This window comes from Xenopus tropicalis, chromosome 7 (genome assembly GCF_000004195.4).
Source record: "Xenopus tropicalis strain Nigerian chromosome 7, UCB_Xtro_10.0, whole genome shotgun sequence".
Classification (NCBI taxonomy): Eukaryota; Metazoa; Chordata; class Amphibia; order Anura; family Pipidae; genus Xenopus; species Xenopus tropicalis.
This window is the reverse complement of record NC_030683.2, coordinates 75,505,566-75,526,617: the sequence shown is the minus strand read 5'-3', so window position 1 is coordinate 75,526,617 and position 21,052 is coordinate 75,505,566. Positions and strand designations below refer to the sequence as shown.

The 21,052-nt window shown below is 37.0% G+C and overlaps 1 protein-coding gene across 1 annotated transcript in view; it reads right to left on the bottom strand.

Moving 5' to 3' along the window:
- Positions 1 to 339: 339 nt before the first annotated feature.
- esam (endothelial cell adhesion molecule) overlaps positions 340 to 21,052 on the bottom strand; it is a 69,820-nt gene continuing 49,107 nt past the window's right edge. The window contains 6 exon segments of the mRNA NM_001142053.1: positions 340 to 3,747; positions 4,753 to 4,894; positions 5,807 to 5,929; positions 8,008 to 8,163; positions 11,897 to 12,107; positions 14,761 to 14,918. Of these exon segments, the coding sequence (NP_001135525.1) occupies positions 3,285 to 3,747; positions 4,753 to 4,894; positions 5,807 to 5,929; positions 8,008 to 8,163; positions 11,897 to 12,107; positions 14,761 to 14,918 (1,253 nt within the window). The 3' untranslated portion in view covers positions 340 to 3,284.

The following is a 21,052-nucleotide window of genomic DNA, read 5'->3' as shown; positions in this document are numbered from 1 at the left end:
TATCAGAATTTGTCTAAAAAACTAGGGGATGAAAATCAGCTTTGCTCTATTTCACCCTGAATAAATCAGCTTGTTCTCTGATAAAAAAAAAAAAGAATTCAAAATTACACATTTTTATTTTTTTTGTTCTGTTTAAAATTTGTCACAGTTTATCCATTTGTACAATATTTTATCACCAGACACATGAAAAGCTGTAATAAATAGATACATTTGTGTTTAATACTGACAATGTTTTTTCTCGGAGACATCAGCTGTGAAATATTTTTAAAAAATAGGCTATACGATACAGTTTGCAATGGTATTTCTGTTGTATAAATAAGTTGAAAATGATAAAGTTAGAACCCTGAAGGCAAAAATCATGTTTATTATATAAAAATTAATTTCAGTGCATCTGTTTAAAACAATTCTCAACATTAGTTCAATTTAACCAAATCTGATATCCATATTTTAACATAAAATGCTTGTCAGGCAGCCTGCTGTGCTCTGGGCAAGTACTGTGGTTATGGAATAGAGTTACCATATGGACATTTTGCAGTGTTTGTCATCTGTAAATACAGATCGTATAACGTTATAAATATGGCAAGCCACTTAACTTGAAAATGATTAGTCTGTTGGTCCTTGTTCTTAGTATTCGCTAAAAGCTGCAAGTTAATACAACTCATTATGCACATTTCTGCACAAGCACTTTTTATTTACAGTATGTGCTCCAATAAAAATTATTAGTAGAAATTAAACTGTACATAATTAATATACATAAGAAATGGATAATTGTTCTGTTAATCAAAACACTGTTATTACAACCTTTCTGCTTAATATATGCAGTTGTTTTTATACTTAATAAAATAAATGAAGATACAGTAACATTTTAAGTCTTTGGTGTAGAATTCCTCTCAATTTCAGTTCTCTACAGAGAAATCATATTTGGAGAGCAGGTTAAAAACTAACAAAGGCTGCTGCCAGTGGCAGGCTATGGGCTGATAACACCCAAGGCAGGACCTGTTCCCTCCCTCCCATTTCTAGCCCCTCCCCCCTGCAATAAATTTCCCCCACTGCCCTGCTACCAACACCACACAACAAGATTTTAGATGAGAGTCTATTAATTCTCTGAAGGTCAGCTTGGATTTACTGCTTCAAGGAAATATTTTTTATAGGGTGAAAAGACAATTTGCCACAAAATTTACCAAAAACATATAAATGAATTGAAATATTCTAGAAATAAATCTGAAAGCTGTCTTTTCAAAAATATGCCCTTAAATTGGAGAAGAGATGGGAATTATGGCAGATGGTTTAACTGACGTGACCTCAGTAAAACTAAAGACATATACAAGATTTAGTATTTTTCAAGAAACTACATTTAGGTCAAATTAAGCATTTGAGTGTTTACAATAAAAGCTTTGCAATTTAGTATATAAAGAATCTATGTTGACTCTGTTGTTGACATTATATCCTCCTTTGTAAGGAAAAAACATACATACATCAGTAAGTTATATGAATTTATTTTACACCAAAATAGGTTAAAAAACATGCTGTCTGCTGGGATAATGCTGAGAACAATATGAAGATGTCAGTGATGTGTCTAGCTTAGTCCTACTCAGACAAACCAGTGTCATATTCTGTACAATTTGTTGGTATGTATGATATAAAAAAGTGGATTTAATCATATTTGCATAAAGCATATCTATCTTTGAGCAAAGGTCTGTACAAAGAAAGATTTTATCCTTTAGCAACAACAGAGGGAACCATGCAGATTCTTCTACAGTTTCTCTGTTAAATCATAGAAATAATTGAATTCAATAATTCATTAACATTAATATATACATATATTATAATTTTACATCATTCTAATTCTCCATTATGGAAATTGGAATGGTTTTCAGATAGACACATTACTGACACTTGCTTAATCAGAGCAGGCTGGAGGTGACAGTTGGCCCACTGCTCAAACAAGACCACAGTGAGCATTTCTGAATGGGGGTCTGACTGTCTCCATCTGTATAGGAAGCCGTGCAGGCAAATAGGGAGATTTTAATCAATGATTATTTCTGCCTAAGCACAGTGATAGTTAAGACTTGCATCCAAGGCCTTAAACCTGAAAAACAAATAGTCTCTAGTTTCTATCCAAATACTGTGTTGCCATCATGTGTTATATGAATGTTAAAGGTTTTAACAAACAGTTTGAACCTTATTACGACTATCAACTGAACTATACCATGCAGAATCCTCCAACAATCATACTAAAAGCTGATTTGCTATCAGCTGCAAATGGCAGGTTGGGAATCCCTCAAGACAGCTTGCAGAACACACCCGAATGCTTTTAACACAGAACAGTTGGCACCTGCATGAAGATATGAAAACAGAAGGTGTCTGTCCCCACAAGGCCATTATGCTAATAGCACCCATTTCTGCTTATTTTGCTTAAATGTATCCATCTGTTAACATGCATCTGTAAAATTGGTATCAAAACTAAGAAGACTCTGTATAAATTGCATATAAAATATTTTCTTAAATATACTGCAAAATAATGAATGTTGCAGACATTTCAGTGCTACAACATACATATAAAAAAAAATATTTATCCTATGCCCTATGCTGTTTGAAAGACTGGCAGGCACTCACAGTTTCACAATTATGCCACAGTAGCAGATATTTATTGTTTAAATGGAGTTACTTTATGTCTCATCCCAGTGCTTATGCAGTTAACTACCTTGTATTTCTGTTTAGGTAGGTACAATGTCTGTGTATATAAATATATATATATATCTCAATCATAATGTCTTCATGTTTTGATCTCTGTGTGTTTGTGGCACATGTCATACCACCAACTACAATTTAGTCAAATCTGCAGTTCACTCAATTCATTTATAATCTGTAATATTCACTTGCACTTTGCACCACATTTCATAGTAAATAACTCAATAAATAGATGCAAAAACTGTACTGTAAGATAAAAATGCTAAATAGACAAAAGCTCTTTTAACTCATTTGGGCTATGTAGAAAAATATTCCAGCTGTAAATTTAGAGCTCATATTGTGCAAAAATAGTATAAATGTACAAAGCAGAAAAACATAAGTATGGTATCCAGTTTGTTCCTAGAAAATCTGATGCAGTTCTTCCTAGGAAGCAGCCACGCACACACCACAGGTTATACTCTTAGGTTGATTCTGTCTATTGCAATGTTGCTAGCATCAACAACACCTTTTATATATTTCCTGAATAAACCCTGAGGAGTAATAACACCTGTAAACATTTGATCAAATTTATCATAAAATTGCAGAGGATTTGGTCACACCAGTGACCCAGCTTGGCTTTGTGCAGGCACCATAACTGGTACTGCTCCCATTCTCACAAGGTTTGAAGGTGTGACTCCAGATGGGAAATTCAGTTCTCTTCTTGGAATGGGTTTTTCAACTCCATTTGTTTTATGGACAGTGTTTCGGTTTGCTGGAATGGGATGGTGAAAATAGTTGCCATTTTGTGGTGGTATGTATGTAGGTAAAGACTGGCTTGATAAACTGGGTGTTGGAGTTGGGGTTTTGACCCCACCTCTTTCATTTGGATAATTTGGCTTATGGTCAATATTGCTTCCTGCCACAGTGATTACTGAAGCAGTTTCAGAAGGAGATTTTGATGGATATAGTTTATGATCTCGGTGTGTGTTCACTGAAGACAATGTTCCATTTTTGAAAACTATGTCGGACTCATTGCCTTTTGCCCAAGAAAGTGACTTTGGAGCCTGAGCATCTTCTCTGTAATGAAAAAATTAGATCAATAATTACTGATATAACCATTTTAATATATTTTAACCATTTTATACTTAAATACACTGACAAAATTACAATATTGGACTTATATTAAAAGGTTTTGTATGTGAGGATATAGCTTAACATATGAATTAATATTTATTAATTACAAAGAGCTAATTATCATTTAAAAAAAGCACACTATCCATAATTCTCAGCCTTACTAGCCCTCTGAAGACACTGCTCTGGTGTCCCCTACAACTGTACTACAACTACAAGCATTTTTTTACATATAATCATGATGGTAGTTGGAAGCCAAAAACATCTGGGGACCCAAGGTTAAAAAACAAGGCCTTAAGATAATGTTTTATACACCCAGTAGTATAATGAACTGGTGTTTCTGTACATGTATTTACATTTAAGAAGACACACTGCTATATATATGTTAAAGCACTGTTTGTTCCATGTAAACTTTTAATATATCATTTTTTGTGAAATAAATGAAGACTAACTGACAATTTCCTGAGGATATGAATATCTTCTATTTGTAAAGTTAAGTTAAAGTTCTAAAGGTATGGGATGTTTTATCCAGAAACTCGTCATCGAAAAAGCTTGAAATTAGGGGAAGACCATCTCCCATGGACTCCATTTTAATAATAAAGTTTAAAAATATGTCCTTATTCTCTGTAATAATAAAACAGTGCATTGTATTTAATACCAACTAAGATATAGTTAATCTTTATTGGAGTAGACTTATTTGTACCTCTATGTCATGTGGAAGGAATGGTAGTGCTATTTACAATATTTCCATGCCTTTGATGAACCCTGCATTTCACCACCCAAAGGGTTAATTTATTCAGATGAGACACAATCCCATGCAAATTACAAAAGGCATCAGGTACATTGGACCTACTTCTAAATGGGGGACATGGCTTTTCCTGCCCCTCTTTCTTATCCCATCAGAAATGGAATAAAATTCTACAGAGAATGCAAATATGTTAATATACTTACTTGATTTCATTCTCTATTTCATCTTGTGACTCTTTTTTCTTTCTTCTGAAAAAATAGAGTAACGCAAACAATAATGCTAACAAAAGGCAGATTCCAAAGATGGATCCTAAAACAGCTCCAACAATCACAGCTGTTCTGGAATCTGCAAAATACAACCCACATTAATGTTAGCTTTCATAAATATATCTTTCTTTCATGTATCAATTTGTCAGTGTTGCAATTGAGCATTTGCATGTTATTTGTAAAAAATGAAAATGAAAGAGCATTAGCAGACAAAGAAATGAATACAGGTCAACATCCTTAAGAACAATGTATTGGCCATTTACAAAAGTGCCTGCAAATGCAGGGGCATAGGGGCAGATTTCCTAAAACTCTTTTCTCATTTTTTTCTTTTCAAAAATTTGATTATTTACTAAAAAATCTAAACTGAAAAAGTAAGTGCGGGAAATAGTCAGAGAAAAGTCGTCAAACTGTGACTTATTTGAATCGTCACACCGAAACCTCTACTTTTTCAAATTATTGCACAAAAAAAACAATGTCAAAAATCCGAAGCAAAGAACAATCCCCCAGGGAAGGGACATTTGCCAACAGATTGCTGTTTTTACATGATCTCGACAAGTTTTAGCTGGTGAATTGTTGGATTCATATTTTTAGCTGTTTTGTCTCACAGTAAATCTCGAAAAATTCACTACTTTTGTATCTGCAACTTTTAACACTAAAAAATCTGACTGTTAGTACATGGCCCCCATATAGTACATATGCACATACTGACACTGGGTAACCCTGGAGCTACCGCCACCATTCACCTGTTGGTTGCATTCACATTACACCCAGTAAATCGGATTCAAATGCCATTTTGAGTGCAAGCTTTGGAAGTGACACTACTCTGCTTGGAAAATGCCAGATGCAACTGATTTGCAGCACAGCTCAAAGGCAATTGCATCCCTTTTGATGCACTGGAGGCAAATAAGGTGGATCAGCTCTCCACATTTTAATTATTATTCAGTATTGTCCCACACAGAGCCAATGCAGTCATTTAATGGAGTGTACTTACATGATGTCACTTCCAGAGTTATGTTGCACGATGAACTCCCGGCTATATTTTTAGATGTGCAGACATAGGTCCCTGATGAATCACTTGTAAGATTTATTAGGCTTAGTGTTCCCTTTGCAACATCTGAAACAAAATTGAAAAGAAAATGTATTACACAAATCCTCTTATATAAAAGTCTCTATTTATGAGAGTTCCTGTTCTTTATCCTTTTAATTTTCACAAACTATAGATAGAATAGGTAGAACCCTAATATAGTTTAGTTGGAATTTTATATAGATTTACATTAACCATACATTTATAATTGTGCCATAATTCCTGGGTTCCCTTGCATCCTTGTGCTCTATACTTTGCACCTTGTGTAAAATATAACTGTAACTGCTTGCAACTGGTAAAAGCATGCAGAAGCAGAAAATTAGCACCAGCTACAAACTTATAGGGGCAAGTACCTTTGTGAATTGAACTTGCATTTTTGCACTTTTCAATGAGCCCTTATGTCTTAGGGCATAGAGATCCTATGCTACTTCCCAAAATAAGAAGACCTATGACACCTAAGTTAGAGGCATATTCTTTCATTATTCAATCCTTTAGAAGACAATTTGCCTTTTTTGCAATTGTTTTGACCGACTAGATGCATTGATACATGATTAATTAGTTCTGTGGTGTATATTGTGCCTTTAAAGAAAGAGTAAGGTGGAATCTTCCTGTATACAATTGTTCCCTGTCAATATTTGTATTTAGTTATTATGTTTTTTATAATTATTTGTATTTCTGTTTGGCCTGAAATTTAGCATGATATGAGGCACAGGGTCTGTGGTTTTAGTAACCACAACGCAGAAGTATTTATTAATGCTACAAATGTCATTTCTACTTTTTTCCATTCAGGCCCTCTCAGTATAATCTTTCAGTCTGCCATACAAAATATTGTCTGGTTACTAACTCTTGCAACCCAATTCATTCATAAGCTATCAAAAAAAAGAGAAAGTATTATTAGATACATTTTCCTTCCCTTAACCAGTCAAGTGATTAATGGCAACCTACTATAGATAAAGGCACGTTTGTGTGCCATAAATCCAACTGCCAGTACTATATAGGCATACTAACCTTTAACATTCCTTTATTAATTTGGGTTTAGAGATGCAATATTTTGGACCTACAATGGTCCCTGCTTTTCTATAAAATTGCTTTAGTTTTGTATTAGATAAATATGGCCTGATTCCTGATCTTCGCACATTGTCACTATGTAATTAAACTTAATTTTCTATTTTGTAATTGTGTCTTGGTAGTTTTGTCCAGAATAGCTGTGAGATTAGAATCTCAGAATGTGATAGATAAACCCATTTCCTATCAAGTTCCTTTGGGTCCTGACATAGTCCCATTTTACAGCATGCTGTATGCATCATTTGCTACTACCTTACTAAGTAGTGATTGAAACACCAAAATTTAAAAATTACATTTTTCCTTTAAAGCACAGGAGTGTTAAATGATACATATCTTCTACCTTTTTTGATCTTGCCAGAACCTCACAGAACTACTAACACATTATTGTACAGGCCAAGTTTACATAATTTACTAATAAATTACTAATAAAGAGAAACTGTAAATCACACATATACTTCAGTTTATATTATGTGATGCAACTACAATCCTAAATAAAAATTGCTTCTATGCCCTTTTAAGTCTGACCACAAAGCATTGCCTAAAGGGGACCTGTCACCCAAAGATATAATTCCAAATCCTTTTCTATCATGTACATTAAGCAGAATAATGTTACTTACACTACATCAAATACTTAAATCTTGGTTCCTTCAGCCTTGGGATTCAAAATCACAGCATGCAGGCAAGTGCAGGCAAGTGCAGGCAAGTGCCATTTTGTGGGCCATGCCCATGCCCAGGTTACAAAATTACAGACCGTGAGGGTGGATGTGAGGAGGGGGAATGTGAGGAGTGCAGTAACATCTAGGATGGGCAGCAAATACATGATTGACAGGTCAGATTTTGAAATACAGTTACAGAATAACAAAAATGGATGTTTTAATGAATATGATAAATTTGCAAAAGAAAATTTATTATACAGCTTTTTATTTGTGTGTGACAGGACCCCTTTTATATCTTCTTTTACTGTTACTTAAAATAACAAGTGAATTGTCCAGATGAAAAAAAACAGATGTCACTTTATTATTATTACATGTACTGTATCTTACCCTGAGTGGGAGCAAAAAATATCTGTGTGGTTGGTGCTGATCGAATCCATGAGTAACCTGGTTCTGGCTTGCCAGCAGAAGACTTGCAGGTCAGTGTCACATTAGACCCAGTATAAGGCGTTCCTTGTATTTGACATTTAGGAATGGAGGGAGGAACTGTAGAAAAAATACATATTCTTTTATTTATTGTCATTGAGCTCATTAAAAATCTTACATTGAAATTCACTCTTAAGTACTCTGAGCATGCTAGGCTGTATAATTAGACTACCGCTGGGTTTAGTAAGGTGAGATTAGACCTCCATTTAAAATCATTCACATAAAAGTCTGAGTGAATAAGAGGAAGGTACAGTATTTTTCAATGCCACCACCAGTGTACCCGACACTAATACAGATGTGGCATTCTTTCCACATTTAGGAGGTATTTTAATGGACCACACTGTGATTACATGATAAAATGCTTGAAAACAACAGTTTGTATTTTAAGTAACAGTGTGTGAATACTGTTTTTTTTTTATCCAATAAATCAGTAAAATCTTCTCTCTCCAATAAGCCATATTCAGTGAATACAGTTTACATTTTATAAATAAAAGAGACAATCAGGTTACCCATTTTAAACTTTAAATATTTTATTGCAAATCTTGGATATATAAATTATCTACTGGGCAACCTAACACACAGTATATATAGTTATAATCTACAGTTTGTCCATCATGGTGTGTTCCTATGTCAGCACATAGTTCTGGTCAGACTAAGAAACATTTATCTTTAAAAGAGAGGGGGGTGGAGGTGAGATAAAAGGAGAAATTGCTACCAGAGTTTGTTCAGTTACAGGCTTGAAGTTTGAGCCCTAAAGCAAGAGAAATATTATAGTGCTGTTGCTGGGAGCCAAGATTTTTTTGTGATAAACTAAAACTTGTAGATTATAATGAATAATGTACCCCCTACTAAATTTTATAAAGATATTGGAAGCTGCCTTGGAGTTACATGACCTGTATACAAGTGCTTGGCCTGTGGCCTTTTATGTGGTCATGTAATTCCAAGGTGGTTTCTAATATATACAGTAGGGGGTACATTATCCAGTATATATAGACGTTAATTATGTTAAGTCTGCTATTTAGAAATGTCACCACAGAAGCTATTGTGTAACACTTCCTAATTGGATTAAACACTTACTTGGATTTCCCAATCTTTCGCATGCAAAATAATTACATCTGACAATCTGATCATCTACTATTACAATTTAGAAAATCAGTGTTAAATAGTATTTAGTGGAGACATTATTTCCAAGATTGTAAAACACTATAATACTGCACAGCACTGCGTACATAAGTAGCGCTTTATAAATAAAGATATACATACTATAACACTTGAGACATCATACAAAATAGGATTAGCAATGGTCTAATCTGTGAATCATATAAAATAAATCGGTGTTTAAAAACCTGTGACAAGGAGTTTTTTATTGGACCCCTTGACACAGAAACGTTGCTGTTGCTTTTTAATAAGTCTTTTCCGATTTAACACTGACGGTGCAGAAGGTTAGGTTTCTAGCTAGTTACTTAGGAAGGAATCGTCCTTACACCATGACACACTAGTAATAAGTCTTGGCAGAGCCAGGTCCGAGAGATATGAATGTCCAAGGCCACCCAACTCAAACTTCGCCCACCCCCCACACTGCCACCCCTATTTGCCATCAACCCCTCCTCCAATTCACTGCCTCCTGAACCCTTCCTGCCAGACTCCCCAGCACTATGTGCAGAACAGAACTGGAACAATGCAATTATTTTTCCAGTAATCAAACTTTCTCACCCCCACAAACCTTGCCCACACATGCATTATGTATAATGTGATAAACATGGTATTGTGTATATACCCACAACAGCAAATCAGGCTCATCCAGGGCTAAACATATTTCATATTTTAAATAACGCAATATTTTGCATTGTTGTCTTTGTGTGTTTACCTGGCCAAAATGCCTTCTGTCCTACTTCTAAGTGGCTAACTAATTGCTTCTAACATTCCTCCTCACAGCTTTCATGTTGTTGGAGGTTTCTCATCTATCATGTCTGCTCCAACTAGTCACTCGTGGTCTCATTCCCACAATGAATCCAAAGAAGTGAGAGAAGGAACAGCTTTGTATTTATTATTAACCTATATTCTCAGGCCCATTCTGCTTGTCCTAATCACCACCCCCAGGAAATCCCTGTTGTCATACACCTTTCACTAGTAAAGCCTGCACCTGTTCCTGATGGTTGTACGGATTTAGCAAATGGCAACAGAAATGACAGAATGCCAAGTATGGAGCCTGTAACACCTCCTATGGCAGGGTTCCCTGTGTATAGCTTACATTTCAGATACTCCCTACTGCCGAGAAATAATTTTGCTCAGCACCAAGGGGGATGAAAGCCCTGATTACTGTTTGCACTCACTTTATTCCATGCAAACCTTGTTTAAATTATCATGTCATACATCAGGCTTTAAATATAATATGAAATTATAGTTCATCAGGTTCAGTTTCAAACAGTTAATAAGGTTACTGGAATTTTTTATCTGGGATCTAGTCTAGACCAATCACCTAGGAATATGGGTCCAGTTTTGCAGTTCTGTTATCTATCTATATTTATTAAATGCACAGGGGAAAAATACCCATAGGTTTGGCAAATACATTTTTTTAAATCCTTATAGGTTACAGTATAAACAATGATAAATATTAATTTGGTTTATTATAATTAAATATTTCAAACAAAATTAAAGGTTACAGTATGTTTGATTGGATACAAGGGATGCTTGATTGTTCTGTAGCTCTAATTTCTGAATGGCATTGAGTATTGCAGCAGCAAAACTTTCACTGTACCACCCTGAGATAGAGGTTACCATTTTGTGGGGAACTGCTAAAACCTTTTTTTTTTTCAAACAAAATAAAATTACATTTGGTGCTCTAGACTAGAGCCATCAGTAAAGAAATCCCTGAACTATATGTAGGCTGGCAGTACCACTATATGTCCAGCAGATGGCAAGAGAAACTAAAGGGCATGATTTTAAATGTGTTTGCAGGTTTGCGTACACAATCAACATCATGGAATAAACTTTTAACAAAATGTCTTGTTTTCAGGTGCCCACTGCTTAAGTTTAACAAGACATTTAGGGGCCTATTTATCATGCTGAATATGCAAAAGGTAAACAAATACACCACACATCTCTGTCTGACTGCAGGCATCACCTCATAAAAGAAAACATGTTTATCAAGCTGTGCATTGATTTTTGGCAATCACATACAATTCTGAACTACAAAACAAAATATGCTTGAAAATACTGTATTAAAATGCATTCACCCACTGCTGCTTTTTAACTCCATTTGTATGCCTTTTTTATGTGATTATGTGGGGCCTAAAGCAGCATAAAAGAAAATACACACCTTTATAAATATGGCATTAATTTTACATCACTTCTTATATTGTCCTCATTTTATAATTCAGGTTAAGCAGTGATAAATAGGCCCTAAAGGTTCAGATTTAGTTTGGCCGAACACATGAGATTTGTCTAAATCTTGCAACATGTGAAGGATTTGGTGCAGCCATAAATGTTTTCTCCAATAGCAAAAAAAACTGAAAGCTAGAAACACATTGTACAAAATATACCTATTGGCCTTTTTTTTTAAAATTATTTTCTGATTCTACTAATAGGGCAATATAGCATATTATACATGAGCCATTGCTTTCTTGTCTATATTTGTATAGGAAAAACTGGCATTCTCATGACTGACACCTTGTATCTGCAATGTGATTATCTATGTGGTTTGTTAATCAATTTAAGCATAAAATAATCATTTGAAATGGCAATTCATTTATGGTTATGCCTATTATATTAAATGCATGTTATGTACACATACCTATAACTGTAACATTTATTTCTCCGCTGTTTCCTCCTCCAACGCTGGTGTCATCAGCCACATTGACTAAACATTTATATATACCAGAATCTATTTCCTGAGTGTTGTTAATTATAATGGAGATATTTTTTGATGGCATTGGTTCAGCAAACTTCACACGATTCTTGAACTGTGTGTCGTCAACGCTGGTGACTTGCAAATATTTTATTATCTAAAAGAAAAATATATATGAATTAGAGGCAAACTGGCTTTTAAAAAAAAGGCAAATATGTTCAATTAAGTCAAGATTTCTGGCTCATGGCTTGACAGAAATGGTAATTGAGAATAGGTCACTGAAAGAGAACTAAACTAGCACAAGGTGGCGCTGTCCATCTTTTTTTTTTTATTCATAGCTTCAAAATGTGGTTGCAAAAGAAAAAATGAAATTTGCACATATATTTATGTAACAATATTTTTGTTGCCAAACACTACATTGCTTATTCTGGGTGTCATGATTTACATGTCATGAGGATGATATCTAGTACACAGTGTGGGATGCTAATGGTTCTCAAACAGTTGATAAAAGGTTATTGAACTGATGTGCAAATCCAAGTATTACAGTTAAATAGGGAGGAGAGGGGGAGAAAACCACAACTTCACATCTCTCAATGATTTAACCTCCTTTCTGAATGGATGCCCCTGAAAGGATCTACCAGTAAATAAAGCATAAGAGCAAGGTCAGAACTAAGGCCTGGGCACATACCTCTTCTGCCTGCCTTTAGCCCTTCTCTAAATCAACACACCAAATCTCTCTGCTCACCAATGCAGCAGCAGAGGGGGATTCATTAAAAAGTATTATTGCGCTGCTTGATACTTTCTCCAGCTTCTCCTTAGCTGGGCCCTCAAAGAAGTATTCTCAACACAGACACTATCACATAATCATGGTTCCCAGTCATTCCTAAACAGAAGCAAAAATGTATTGAAGAAAAACTCATGTAACAGGTGTATGGGAGGGGGGGGGGGCACCCCGCAATATTCTCTACTCTGTACTGCTATGATCCAGGCCCAGGGAGGAGGTCTAACTCCCAGCAATGCCCTGCAGACACGTATTATATGAGACTCTTTATGGTCAGGTGGCCCCTCGTTTAATATGGAGGAAGGGTGCAGATGCTTGCACACAGCATTTTCAATAACTTTGGGGGCCAGTGGTTCTTAAAAACAGAGGAACAATTTATTTAAAATCTCATACAATCTCCTTTGGTGGTGTATGCTCAATGGATAATGCAGAATGTAACAGCAGGTGTCTGAAGGTCTTTGCATATATGATTTTTATAAAATGACCCACGTAGCTGTTCCATCACTAATCGGAGCCCACAGAGGTGTATTACTCCAGTAATCTATCTTTCCTGAGCCTAAATGCTTGGGTCCCTATAATGGAAACATTGACACTGCAGGGTACTAATCCTCACTAATCTTCTTGGTGGAGCTCTCGGTTGCTCACTAACTTCTCTTGAACTTATCTTTCACTCCTACACTAACTATAGCAGAATCTGACCTGGCACTAACGTCCACAGACCCTTGTAGCAGGCCTTTCCTCAGTCTATACTCACATGGAGCAGTCTATTCTTAGTTAGGCTAGCTTGGGGCAGGTTTATCCTCTACTAGTCAGAGATTTACTCACAAGTAAAAGAAAGCTAGGCTGGCAAGCAAGGGCAGCAGTTGCTGCATCAAGAAGTTTAGTGTTTGACAGAACCCCAAGGCAATTGTGTACCAGTTAGGGATATCAGTGAGTAGTAGGTTAATGGGCATCTATCAAACTGCTAGTAAGGGCTGGAAAAACATTGTGCACTGTGGAGCTGGTCACATAAGAGAAGGCAGGGGAAAACCGTACTTCTATGGGGTGGTCCCTAGAGGTGGAATTGCACACTAACCAAATAATGTGCAATCATAGTATTCATCTCTTTAATAACATGCAATATATCTGTTTGGATTTTAGGTACAATCATAACATCATTCAGTCAAGCTCAATTAATTCACCTTATGAAATGGAAATAATATAAAAAATAAGACAGCAACCAATTAGAGTAAAGCTGGCTATACACTATAAGATCCGCTCCTTTGGTGAGGTCATTAAACAAGCAGATCTTCCCCCTGATATCCTCACTTTAGGTGGGCAATTTTGTGCTAATCTAATCATTTGGCCTCTGGGCTAAAGGATCTTTCCCCTGATATGTCAACCTAAAGTGGGCAATATTGGGATAATCTGATTATTTAGCCCTGGGGACAGGCAGAGGCAGGCCAAGTCGGGCAGGCGCCCTAGGCTTCCCCCTGCCCCAACACCACCCGACCCCACACAGCGACGTAGTGGAGGGAGCTCTGCGCGCACATGCTGTGCAGGGAGGGAGCGCCGGCAAATGAAATGTGGGGGGTAAGAGATCCCAGGCTAGGGTTGGCAACAGAGGAACCTGCTTAGCACCCCTTCACTGTTGCGCCCTAGGCAGGTGCCTCTTCTGCCCTGGGGAAAGTAATAGGAGACAATGGACCAAGAAAAACATTGATGAGCTAAAGCAATCCTCAATCCAAATGGAGAATCAAACCTTTTTGATTGACATCTGCCTGATTTTTGGCCAGAACAGTTCAGGCAGGCCCATCAGAGAGCCCCATACACAGGCAGATAAACTGCCAAATTGGTTTGAAGGGCCTGAATCAGCAGCTTAAATGTGCCCATGTATGGCCACCTTAAGTCTCACTGTGGATGCCTTGATGCCCATAGATGCCTTGACAGTGACAGACTTTTTCCCCCAGACTGGTGCATTCTTTGTGTAAAAGTTTCACCACTTACATCACAATACCACACAAAATATGTAGAAGATGACAAAGCCTACCTGAATCTCCTTTGAGGGTGCCCTTACAAAATGCCAAGTGATATATGGATTCTGATGAGAACTACTTGAATACCAAACTGGTAAAACAACGGTTTTTCCTTCCACAGCAATTATAGTCGTCTTCTCAACATGGACTTCCAAAAGTGCCCAGGTAACATCTGAAAAGGTCAAATAAATACATCATTTATCAAATAAATCATACTGTCTAGTAGAATATGGCAAAACAGCAGACTAAAGCCTATGCTATTTAAGGGGGGCTAAAAGGATATGTGCCCAGACTATCTGTCCCTTATTAATACAGCACTGTCATACGCAGTCTGTGCTGTATTCATAGATAGGCTAAGCTTCTTGGGCTCCATTCTGTGAATGCAAAGTCTTCAGCAACAAAACCGTGGGGCAGGGTAAAAAGTACAAAAAACATAGCAATTTGCTCCAATTTTTTGCTCCTTGCAAATTGTCCTGCGTATTGTTAATAAATACCACAAGCATTAATCATAAAAAAATGACACTTTTGGTGTTACTGGTCCATTAGCTGTTTGTTTGGAAGAAGTGCATCTATCTTTGTGGTTTAACAGAAATCATGTTCACCTACATTATTTAATCAGGTTATGTTTTGTTCATGTGTTGTATTGTTGCACCAGAAGGAGGCGGTGCTCCTTAAAAAAACTTTTTTTTCTGCTTTTAGCTAAAGTTATTTGCTAAATTGGCAGTAACTGTATCATTATACTGTAATTGCAGTAGAACTTGGCTATACATTAACCTTGATACAGAACTAACAATCCATACAGATTTTAACAGCAGTACAGTTAACTGCTACAGTGCATTTGACACAGAGCAGAATTTATGGGTCTGGTCTATCAAATATTGAACTGGGGACAACAAGTGATTTCCAGAAGTTCACTGTTTTCACAATGTATATGATATTCCTTGCCCCATACAATATTTAGTCAAATTAGGGATGTCCAGTGTTTTAGCCATTTGCAGTTCCCAGTACCTCCAACAGTCAACAGCCTTGGATACCCAGTCATGAGTAACTCCCTACTTACTGCTCTTCTATTCATCCTAAATTTGTAAGTACAGTAAGCAGTGATGAGGGAAATTTTTCGCTAGGATGAAATTCCACATTTCGCCATTGAGAAAAAAAGCTGTGTATGCAAAAAAAAAACTTGCAGTTGCATAGAAAGTCACGGGGTAGCTGCAGTTCACAAATTTTTCACCATTTTGTGAATTTTTCAGCAGTTTCTCAAATTTTTCAGTAAAGCAAATTTCGCTCATCACAAGTAGCAACCTGTAACGTACTGCATGTGAAGCTAATGACCTGCAGGTTACTATGCAGTCCATTATGCAGTCTATGCTCTATATAAGCAAACTGCTAAGGTTCTGGGTCAGTCTAGTTCTGTCCTTACTGATTCCTTCCCTCCAGTAGGGAAGTCCTACGCTTGTCCCTGTGGGAGTTTCTGGATTCTTGTGAGGTAAGACCTGCAGGCACCCACGTAGCTGAGAGCTAGGTCTGATGCCAAAGGTGGCTGTTATCAGGCAGAAGAGCATGCCTAGACTAGAATCCAGTCTCCCTGGGGTTTGGGTTTGCCATACATGACACAAACATCATATCCTTCAAGTATAGGCTGCACCTTGTTTTGGTAATTATACCAATGGCAACTACAGACCACTCTATACATTATTGCATATTATTACATTCCTTGTTTTAAAAAGCAACACTAGTTTGAAAGCAACATACATACATAATATTTAGAATGCCTTACTAAGTAATATATTCTGTCCAAAGCTTAGGCAGATATGATTACATTAATATGGCTTTAAAAAGGTACTGATCCACTGGAATAAAACCAAGTTTCTCTCATTAGGAGCTCCGTGTCTCAACCCAGTGTCCTGACCCAAAGTTACCCTTCATTCTGATGCAATAAGAATCATCTGTCTGAAATCTAAAAGATAAAAGACCTCTTACAGTACATGACAGTGTTTCCTGCTTTATGGTTCCTATTTAAAGGCACCAACAATGTTAATATCAATAAAATGCATTTTAAATTGTATGTTGATGATGGATGAATATGCCTAACAATATTGTTAATTCAATTCTATTGCCATTTTTGTACAGTATTAACTTTTGTATTATAAAATAGCGCTATTTTTACATAATTCACAGAATTGTATATTGTTGAGTGTATAATATTACAATTGCAGTGTGTCTGAAGCTGCAAACTCAAGAGCTACTATAAACTACCTGCACTGAGCATTTTAGTCACACATAGTGGGTGCAGTTATGATTAAAAATGGATTACATTATATATCTTTACATTCATGTTTCTAATAGGTGCAGGTATGAAAAAGACAGGGTTGGACTGGGGCCCCAGTCGTGCCCTGCCGCATTATGCAGAAGCTTATACTCAGGTAATTAGGAATATCGTTCTGGGCACAAAATCCATATCCCAGCTTCAGCTGTTGTGTTATTTTTGAGCAAGGTAGAGTAAATTTGTTATGATAACCTTGTAGTTCTACAGCACTTGTGGAACTATTGTGCAACAACAGTATCAACAGGTCCTACCAGCAAACTGCCCAGGCAAATTCCTGTAATGCCACCTGTCCTTGGCCTGGCAATTAATTAAACAGGGCATGCAGTCATTTAAATATTACTAATATAACATTACATATTTACAGTATTTGTGCTAGATGTTGGGTTTACGGGTGAAACAAACAACATATGATATTTTTTAATTCTGGTAGAAATAGCTTTACACAAATTCATGTCAAATGCAGGGTGTAATTTTTTTTAGAACACAGACATATATGCATGGCACCTTCTAAAAAAAGCTCAATGATAAACTACAGTGGCTTTTTGCTGCAATATATAACAAAAAAATACAAACTTAGAGTGGCACACACAGGAGCCCCCATGAGATGTGTGTGCTTATGTGATGTGTGTGATTATCCAAGTTTAGAGTTTGTTCCACAGTGGTCTTGGCATGGTTGTGGTTATATGAATAATCTCTAAGGCTACATACAACAGTGTGTGTGTGTGTGTGAACGCGCATTCACAATTTTGAAGACAAACCCACATAGGCTGTCTATGTGGGTATCCAGCAGGGATTCTTAGCTTATGGGTCAAAACCCAAAAATGGGTCTTTGTGTTGTTATGTTGCGTTGAAAACCCCAACATACTGTTCTTCGACTTTGCCCCCCATTTTCTAAACGCTACTCATCCTACAGTTTTAGGGGTACAACACCCCCCAATTTTTCCTTTGACAGGGAAGATTTTCAAACTGCTGCCACTCTTACAGCTTTGAAGCGACACCCCCCAAACTGGAATAACATAATAATGGGGTCACCCCGAATGAAACAGCAACATTTGTTGGATGACCCCAAAGTGGGAGGGTCAATCAAATTTTACCCATTGACTTTAATGGGGAAATTGAAACTGCTGCCGCACTTACAGCTTTGAGGCTACACTCCCCAAACTTGAATCACATAGTCATGGGGTCAGCCTAAATGAAAATATGATGATTGTTGGATGCCCAAAAGTGGGCGGAGCTGTAAAATCAGATTTTACCTATTGACTTGGTGGAAATCCAACCTGCTGCCATTCTCATAGTAATAACACCGGGGTCCCCAAACTTTGCAGGGTTAGGCACCAGGTAACTGTGGTTCAAGGTAAAAAAAAGTGGACCGTGCCACCAACAGCCAATCAGAGTTTACCTATTGACTTTCAATGGGGAAATTCAACCTGCTGCCATTCTCACAGAATTAACCCTGGGGTCCCCAAATTTTTCACAGTTGGTCACTAGGGGACTGCAGTTTTAGTTTTGAAAAACTAGGCAGAGCCACCAACAGCCAATCAGATTTCACCTATTGAATTTTATTGGTTTGATGCCAGAGTTCCCAAACTTTGCACAGTCAGTCACTGGGTGACTTCTTACTCAAGGTTAGAAAATGTGGGCGGGGCCACCAAAAGCCAATCACATTTTATTCATTGTTTTCGGTGGGGAAATGTTAACTGCTGCCATTTTCACATGTTTAATGTCAGGGTCCCCAAACTTTGCACAGTTTGTCACTGGGTGACTATGTTCCAAATTTAGAAAAGTGGGCAAGGCCATCAACAGCCAATTAGATTTCACCTATAGACTTCATATGTTTAAACTGCTGCCATTCTTTAAATATTAATACTAAGGTCCCCAAACTTTGCAGAGCTAGTCACCTGGTAACTGTGGTTCAGAGTTAGAAAAAGTGGGTGGGGCCACCAACAGCCAATCAGATTTTAACTATTGATTTTCAATGGGGAAATTCAACCTGCTGCCATTCTCACAGTATTAGCACCAGGGTCCTAGGGGACTGCATTTTTAAGTTTTAAAAAGTTGGTAGAGTCATCAACAGCCAATCAGACTTCACCTAATGAAATTTTTTGGTTTAAATTTAAAATGCTGCCTTTCTCACACTATTTATGTCAAGGTTCCCAAACTTTGCACAATCAGTCACTGTCTGACTACATATTCAGGGTTAGAACAAGTGGGCGAAGCCACCAACAGCCAATCCATTTCCACCCTTTAAATTTAATGCCATGATTTAAATATTAATTCCAGGGTTGTTAAACTTTCCAGAGTTAGTCACTGGGTATTTGCAGTTCAAAGTTAGAAAAAAGTGGGTGGAGCCACCAACAGCCAATAACATTTTACCTTTATACTTTCAATGGTAAAGTGTAAAATGCTGTCAGTGTCACAATTTTTATGCCTGAGTCCCCAAAATTTGCAAAAGTTGGTCACTGGGGCACTGCAGTTCAAAAATAGGAAAAGTGGGTTGGGCCACTAACAGCCAATCAGATCATCAATTGAATTTTATTGGTTTAAATTTAAAATGCTGTCATTCTCACACTATTTATGCCAGGGTGCCCACTGTTTGTCACTGGGTGACTTCGACTCAAGGTTAGAAAAAGGGGGCACACTCACCAACCACCAATCACAATTCACCTATTGACTTTTATTGGTTTAAGTTTAAACTGCTGCCGTTCTTAAAATATTAATCCTAGGGTCCCTAAACTTTGCAGAGTTAGTCACTGGGTAACTGCAGTTCCAGGTTAGAAAAAGGTGGTGGAGCCACCAACCACCAATCTAATTTAAGTTGCTGCCATTCAGACACTATTAAAACCAGGGTCCCCAAACTTTGCACAGTGGTTTTTTACAATATAACTGTGGTCCAAGGTTAGAGAAAGTGGGCGGAGCCCATTCAGTGACTTCATGTTTTTCAACCCAACATGAAGTTTGTTCTCAAACTTCCCTTTCTAGTTTTGTTTGATCTCCCTAAATAAACCAAAATACCCTTCTAAAATAGAGCACAGTAAATAAAACAAGGTACATATCTGATTCTAAGCTATTTTTGTATTATTCTATCTCCTCTGTATCAGTATACAGCTGCAGTAGATTTGTACATGTAAAGTAGTGACATCTAATTGACGCAGTGTAAGCAAAAAGGCATTTCAAGAGCTAACACAGAAAAACAAATGTATTTTTTGACTAGCTATATAGCTGAAATCTGATTGGCAGAAAATTATATGACATATAAGGAGGAGTAAAACATTAATAAAAGTACTCATATAAAACAAAACCAGTGACTGCTGAAATGACAATAATTAAGTCAGAAAATTCTTGGAGGAAATTGCAGGTGTTGCACTGCTTACATAAGTAAACTAAGATAAGACAAGGTTATGTAGTAAAGGGCAGGGTTTTAACCAAACCCACTATTCCAACAGTTAGCTTTTACCTGATTTAGTAGTTAGGAAAATGGAAAAAAACATTTTCTGGTTGCCCTGGGTTGTCGGACAAACTGACTATATATCCCATAAGTGTTATTTTGTTGCTTAAAGGAGAAGAAAATGTAAAAACTAAGTAAGCTTTATCAGGAAGGTCTATGTAAATACAGCCATAAGCACTTACAGAAATGCTGCACTGACTTCTCTGTCAAAAGATTACTAGTGTCTGTTTTGCCAGAGACACGCAGCTCTTTGCTTTCTGCTCTCTCCTGCTCCCCCCTCCCTCAAGAATGCTAAGAACTCACCCCCCCCTAGGAATGTGGATCTGAGCCAATCAGCAGGAAGCTGACTCATAGCCTTACTAACTGAGTATGTTCACGTGGTCTGTGCAGGAGCGAGGTATTATGGGAACTTTCTTTACACAGCTCATCGTTTTTTCTTCCTGTTTGGCTTCTGATCCTCTGAATGGGAGAAATATTTAAGGGCACTATTGAGAGAACTGAAGGTATGCCTGCAGCTTGAGATTAACTGTTTATT